The 7907-nt window shown below is 37.1% G+C and overlaps 1 protein-coding gene across 5 annotated transcripts in view; it reads right to left on the bottom strand.

Moving 5' to 3' along the window:
* Positions 1-7907, bottom strand: part of Erbin (erbb2 interacting protein) — a 142982-nt gene that overhangs the window by 72059 nt on the left and 63016 nt on the right. For all 5 annotated transcript variants that reach the window (XM_023705820.1, XM_023705883.1, XM_004623039.3 and 2 more), the window contains one exon: positions 7643-7760. In XM_023705820.1, the coding sequence (XP_023561588.1) occupies positions 7643-7760 (118 nt within the window). The remainder of the gene's footprint in view (positions 1-7642; positions 7761-7907) is intronic.

Raw genomic sequence — 7907 nt, forward strand, 5'->3', positions numbered from 1 at the left:
CAGTTGAACCCAATGCTATTATGGGCTACTGGACTCTTTTAGAATATTTTGCTGAGTTTACACACCTATAATATTCAATAACGGAACTTAGAAAAAATGGCGTATACAGATGAATATCCATTTTGTATCTGTGTATTCAGAGTGGTTAGGATAGATATATAGTTGCATTCTCTTAATGAATAGAATGATTTGTTCCAATGGTGTTTGTAAATAGGATTTCAAGTCCGCATCTTGTACGGCAATTAAGCACTAAGAAGAATATATGCAGTGTGTTATTTGTTGAATCTGCACTTCCGATTTGATTTCAAACTGTCTCATTGCTATCTGTTTATCAATAAGATTTTGAAAAAAAAAATAAAAAAAAAATTTCCAATCTGCTGCAACTCAATACATTTGCAAACTGTTGTAATTATTGTGATAATGTGGTAAGTGTATACTCATATTCTAAACTTATCATAACAAACACCTAGTAAGAATCTATGAATTAGTACCAGTCCAGAGGTTAACTTTAAGTACTACTGTTCTAATTAGATTAAAGAAATACTAGTAACTTTTAAAAAATATTACAGAAATAATGAATAGGAAAAGACCCAACCCCCTCCTCATTATAATGATCACCAAATAGTGTTGTTCATAAATAAGACCCTTTCAACTTCACTACTAGACAATTTTAAGTGAGCAAGTTTACTACAATATTGTGTAGAGAAATAAAAAATGAGGGGTACAAAATTGCCAAGTAATCAATACCACAGTAATAACTATTTTGGTCAACATTCACCAAAGGGCTGGGTGTCTGGGTATGTAGCTACATGGAAGAGTAAATATATGCTTAAACATAGACAAATCTTAACACCAAAAACAAAACCAAAAACAGAAGAAGTCCACCAATAGATACCAATATTATTTTGTAAAAAAATGCGATGATAAACAGACTATTAATACAGTCTGAAAGATCCCTCCATAAAATATTTTTCAATTAAAAGAAAAACTAATAGACTTTGATGGACCCTTTAACGAAATACTTAAAAGTAAGCCTTACTCTAGGGTTTTCGCTTGTTTGTTTTGAGGTACCTCAAACTCAACATACCTGAAATGGAAGTAATCTATCTTATAATACACCAAATATACAACAAGTACCAGACACTATGCTATAAACTATGAACATTAAGATAAGGTCCTCTTCACAAGAAGTTAAAATAGAATAAGAAAAATGAGTATTTTCACCACTTGGGTTTCTTTCTCATTTTTTTGTATACTTTTTTCCTATCCTTCCAGATCTATGAATGTTAAGGTATAAACAACACTCACTCTTTGGGCTTCTGTTTTTTCATATCTATGCCCTCGATGAATACATCTAGTCTCTGGCTGTAAGTACCCCAAATATGTATCTCCAGCATTTTTTTTCCTCTTGACTGAATTCCATTGCCCTTATATCTCAACACAGTGGGTTGCATTAGGAAATGCTGTTGGTTCTAACTTCAAGTATAACCAGAATCTGTCCAGGTAACACTATTCCTAATACCATCACTTCTAGTACTGAAATAGCATCCGAACTTGTTTTTGTACCCATACTCCTACAAACTCCTTTAGCCAAACTAAACCTAAACACAAGTTATAATGTGCTCTGAATTCTCTCCTTTAAAGATGATCTATTGTCTACTCCTCCAAAGCCCTGCCTTTGTCCTCCACTCCTGTCACTTTCCCATTTTGGTGTTTCAGCTACCTTGTGTTCTTCACACATGCTATGGAAACTCACACCCTACAAACTTTTACATTAGCTATTCCCTTTCTGGTGCACCCTTCATAATCTACAAGGAAAACTTCCTTACCTCAAGTTCCTGCTCAACTACTTTCTCAGGATTAACCTCAACACTAGTGCATCACTCATTTTTCTGTCACTGGCTAAAATATCTGACAGCCAATAATTAAGGAAGACAGTTCTAATTTTGGCTCAGTTGATAGTACATGGCTAGCTGGATCTAAGGCAGAAATGCCACAGAGGAAGGGCCATGGCAGAGAGAAGCAGCGCAACTCATGGAAACCAGGAAGCAGAGCAAACAAAAAGAAGATGGAGTAGTTGATTGTGTTAACTTGAGTTTAGAAGCTTAACTAAGCTCAACAATTCTATACCCTGGCCATAGGGCAGCTCTGTGGCCTGGATGGTAAGAGGGGAAATGAAGAAGAATGGACTTGCTTCTGTTTTTTAGAGGAGCTCCAGTCTTAACCTTCGGCTTGGATGTTATCTCCTGGCTTCCAGGGAAGATTGTTTGGCCTGTACCTCAGATCCTTCAGCTTTCCATCCTAGATCCGTCAGCCTCCTGATACAGACTTGCACGGGACACTGCAATGACCTCCAGACCTTGGACTAAATCCTTTGGTCTCCAGTGTGCAGACACCCTCTGTACACTTCCTCATCTGACTCTGTGGCTGATCACTGTAAGCCAATCTTATAATTTCTTAAACATTTGAGTATCTTGTGTTATACCAGTTTCTCTAGTAAAACATTGATCGATACACAAGAGAAGGAAGCAAGATATACTTCTAGGTCACGTCCCTGTTCACCCAACCCCTCCTATTGGTCCCCAGTGTCCTCCTTTTGGAAAAAATGAACAATATATTTTCAAAGAAAAATGATTACATCAGAACTAATGTAAGATTTATTTTCATTACACAGATAATTTGGAGACCCTACATTATAACAACATGCTCTGCTATGATTAATCCACTATTTGAACAGAAAGCCCCAAGGATCTAATCACTTTCTGAAAGCCCCACTTTTGAATACTTGAGTCTATCGGGAATGTTTTGGATATAAACTACAACAAAGCTAGTCTACAAAGATGGCTTCTTTTGTCCTTATAAAGAACAGGGACATAACTTTTATCACAACCTTTTTTTTTTTTTTTTTTTTATTTAGTACAGGGTCTACAGGGTCTCATTACACAGATCGGACTCGTAGTGATCCTTCTTGTTTTCAGCCTTCCCAGTGTTGGGATTACAGACGTCCATCACCACGCCGTCTCAATCACCATCTCAGTGTGCCCAGAGGCAAGGCTGGTACAGCAACCCGGGGATCAGAGATTGAACCCCAGTCCATGGTCTGCCTGCCCTTATCACAACCTACTTTTTAATTCTCTAACAAGGGCTGTTAATATAACTCATCTGGCTAAGCACTTGCTTAGGTAAGCGCAGGGGCTAGGGTTTGATCCCTGGTACCACATGTAGTGCCCGCCCCGCCCTGGTGTGCTGAGCTGCAATGGCTCACACCTATCATCCCAGCACTAGGAAAGGCAGAAATCAGGAGGATCCCTAGGAGTCCAAGTTGCAGTGAGACCCTGCACCAAAAAATAAATAAATAAATAAATAAATACATAAACCTTAATTCTCCATCAATTTCAATTGCTTCTTTTTCATTTTCACTTAACAGTGTTCCTTCTGTGCAGTTTAAGATTGTTGTGCAAAAAAAAAGAAAAAGAAAAAAAAAAGGGGCCAGGGAGATGGCTCAGTGGAATAAGTGCTTCCCTGGCAAGCGCAAGGGTCTGAGTTCAATCCCCGGTTCCGCCAAAAAATGAAAAGGAAAAAAAAAAAATAAGATTGTTGTGCATACGAAATGAAGCATTAGCTATTACAAAACATATCTTCATATCCTTCTCATTACAAAAGAACTCTTTAATTCTGATAAACTGAAAATAATTCCTGATCTCTTCATACTGGCCTGATCGTATCAGCTAGTCTTGGTCCTGCTGCAAACTAGCCTGCTATTCAGAGGGAGACCTTGGAGTTAAGGTGAACTAAACTATTTCACAAAACATCAACATCAGACTAGGTCATTCTGTCAATGTGACACATAAAGACCAGGAGAAAAAAATTGTGATCATTTTTTAACAAAGCCAAAACATGATCATTGTCCCAGAAAAACACTTCAAGCATCTTTTTCTTTCAATTAAAATGATTACTGTATCTTAACATATTATAGTTTTAGCTTTTTCCTAATCTGCTCTTTCTACAGATAAGATTTCAGATATCTAATCATGAACTCCTCTGCTTCATAACATTTCTCCTGAACAAACTTTCCTTAAATCTAACCTAAAATTACCAAATATCCATTTGCTCACTGCAAAGAGTAATAAAGCCAAATTGCCCAGCACCATATGCCCCTTACCTCCCCCACAGGTGCACACCTGTAATCCCTGCATAATCCTGAGTCCCAGATGCGTAGTAAGCCCCTATACCAAACAGATTTAAAAAAAAAAAAAGTTTTGTGCTGAGGAGATAGTTTGGTGATCCTGGTAGGCACGAAGACCCACGTTTAACGCCCACTAGGGATCCCCAGTATTACATGCCATGCTGGCCCTGGAACCCCAAGCACATCGAGCCAATAGAAACCAGGCATAGCAGTGCACACCTGTAATCCCAGTGCTGGGGAAGTTGAGAAAGGAGGATCACTATGAGTCTGAGCCACACAGAAAGACCCTGTACTAGATAGATAGATAGATAGATAGATAGATAGATAGATAGATAGATAGACAGACAGACAGACAGACAGACAGACAGGTTTTTTAAAAAAAAATTGTTGGACTCAACTTCAAGAGTGAGTTTTTCTGGTCTTTCCCTAGAGGACATAAATTCTCCAGTGTCCTAATTATTCAGTTTAAACTAATAGTCCCTTACAGTTTCTGTACTCTAAAGACTGTGATGACAAATACTACAGAATACTGAGTCCCAGTCAATATAGAAATTGAATAATAATAATCTTAATTATAATATACGAAATAAAAAATCAAACGACTAGTTTCCAGAGGATGATAGATGTATGATCCAGGCCAGCTGTAACACAATGAATAAGGAAAGGCTGACTGTGCATACCAATGGTTGCACACTCCAGTGAAAGTCTATATTTATTAAAACGCTTCACAGTAACCACTGATAACAAGTTAAAACATTAAGTTCCAGGTCAGTTTATAACATGACTGGGCTCAGTGTTTACTATAGAGCAAACAGTAGCTTTAATATTTTAAGGTATAAGAGCAATACACAGTGCCTTCCCCAACCACATGTAACACTCTCTTAATCAATGTAACCGCTGTTAATTTTAAAGAGAAAAGGCTTTTCCACCAGTTTATCCCAAATCATCACATTTTCTTGGGTTCAAAGATTTACTTTCTGTTTTGGCCAGCTTTCCATTCACTCTTTCTTAAAATGAAAGGCCAGGAGGCTGAGGTATACAGATAGCTGCTGAGTTCAAGGCCAGCCTAGGCTACAGAGTAAGTTCAAGGACATACAGTGAGATTAAGTTGAAAAAGAAAGAGAAACAAACAAACAAACAAAAAAATTAAAAAAAAAAATACACACACACACACACACACACACACATACACACACGCCTTGGTTAACCTCTAACACTCCTGTATGAGACAATAATGGACCGTTCTTTCTGGTTTCTCTACCTTGTAATTCCTATATTAACAATTATAGAGTCTTTCTTTCATTTCCTCTCACCACAAACGTTCTATAAACCACTTTGACAGGATAGTTTAAGCATCATTTCTGAAAGTCTTCTCTAGAAGACAGGCCATATGAATGCCCTGAATAGCTAAAGCTACACTGAAGAAAAAGATCAATCCTGCAGGAATCATAGTAACTTCAAAATCTACTGCAGGGTCAGGGAGATGGCTCAGTAGAATAAGTGTTTCCCTGGCAAGCGCAAGGGCCTGAGTCCAATCCCCGGTTCCACCAAAAAACTACTGCAAAGCTATAAAGAAGTGGCCAGGTGCTGACATAAGAATAAATACAGATCAGAAGAACAGAATAGAGAGTCCAGAAATAATTCCACACATTTAGAGTGGATTTATTTTTGACAAAGGTGCCAAAAACACACAATGGGGAATGGTTAATTTTTTTCAATAAAAAGTTGGGACAAGTAGATAATTATATGTAGAAGAATGAAATTAAACCCTTACACAATAGGCAAAACAAATCACAATAGATTAAAGATTTAAATTTTAAGATCTGAAACTATAAATCTACTAAAAGAAAACACAAAGGAGCCAGGCATGGTGGTGCATGCTGGTAATCCCAGCGATGAGGAGGCTGAGGCATGTGGATTGCTGCTAAATTCAAGGCCAGGCTGTACTAAACAGTGGGCTCTGTCTTTCAAAAAGAAAAAAAAAAAAAGTAAATACAAGGAAAAAAGGCCCTTAGCACTCTGGAGCACCGGAGTGATCTAGACAGTAATTTCTTCTTTAATTTTTTTTATTACAACCCCAAAAGCACAGGCAAGAAAAACTAAAGTAGTCAAAAAGGTTATGCAAAACTAAAAAACTCACAGCCAAGCAAAAATAATAAAGGGACAATCTTCTGAATGGGAGAAAATGTTCATACACTATCACCTTATAAAAATTTAATACCTAAATTAACAGGACATCAAATAGCAAGAAATCTCAATTTTAAAATGGACAAAGTGTCTAAGTGTGTATTTCTCAAAAGAAGACAGCCAAAAGTTACATGAAAAAAATGTTCAACATGGCTAATCACCATAAAAATATAATGAAGCATAATAGCAAAGTAAGAACCCATTTTGAATCTGTTAGAATGTGAACAGAGGGACACAGGTACAGCTTAATGGTAGAGTATTTTCCTAGTACCCCTGAAGCCCGGGCGGGGTTCAATCTCCTGCAAAGCCATGGAAGGACAAAAACAGGGAGGGGGAAGGAAGAAGGTACAAGGAAGAGGGAGGAAGGAAAGAGAAAAAGAGAGGAAAGAGGACAGAGAAGAGAGAAGAAAGAGAAGAGAGAGAGGAGAGGGGAGGAGAGAGGGGAGGGGAGAGGGGAGAGGGGAGAGGGGAGGGAGCAGGAGTGCAAGCAATCTAAAAGGTAAGTGTTGGTAAGGATGTAAGAGAAAAGTGACTCCCTTAACACCACTGGTGGGAATGTGATTTAGTATAGCTATTACAGGAAAAGTATGGAGGCACCTTTTAAAAAGTTACCAAGAGAATTACTATGATACAACAATCCTACTACTGAATATATATCCAAAGGAAATTAACTAAGAAGCATCTGGGGGCTGTGGATGTGGCTCAGTGGTACACTGCTTGGCAAGGATGTATAAGGACTTAAGATTCAAATTAAGAAAATCCTGTCATCTGTGACAACATATGATTCCAGAAGACATTAAGTAATATAAGTCACAAACTAAAGGACAAATATTACACAATCCAATTTTTAGAAGGCAAACTCAAAAAAGAGTAAAATAGTGATAAAGTGGAAGGGAGTAACAGGACTGGGATATTTTAATCTAACAGTAAAAAAAAAATTGGGTTAGACCGGAAGAATAAGTTCAAGAGATTTACTGTACAACTTTATTACTGCTGTTCAAAATGGATTTAAAAAAAAGTTAAGGCTTATTTTTCATCTGCTTTAAGCTATCAGAGACTTTATATAAATTCTAAGCCAAAACTGTAACACTAAATTTTACTAAATCTGAGATAAAACAAGATGCGAAGTCCTTATGTAAAATAAACTTACTCATAGATAAAGCTAATATAATACAATATAATTTGACATTAGTTTTATATTTTCTATTTGTGAAAACAACAGAAATTTTAACATGTTGCCAAGTACAAAAACTTGGGGGAGGGACTTACCATTTTTGCTGACGTCCAGTTCCCTGAGATTAATAAGATTTGCAATGGATGGTGGCAATACTGTTAAGTCATTGTCTGGCAAACTCAGTTTGTGTAGAGACTGACAGTTAAAAAGTTGCTATTGACAAAAGAGAGGAAAGGATTCTGGTTATTTTCAGCTTTCCTACATATTTCATGTATTAACTTTTTTTTTTTTTAAATTTTATTCATTTATTTATGAGAGAGAGAGAGAGAGAGAGAGAGAGAGAGAGAGAGAGAGAGAGAG

The sequence above is a fragment of the Octodon degus genome, unplaced genomic scaffold, assembly GCF_000260255.1.
Source record: "Octodon degus isolate 3935 unplaced genomic scaffold, OctDeg1.0 scaffold00001, whole genome shotgun sequence".
NCBI classification, from domain to species: domain Eukaryota; kingdom Metazoa; phylum Chordata; class Mammalia; order Rodentia; family Octodontidae; genus Octodon; species Octodon degus.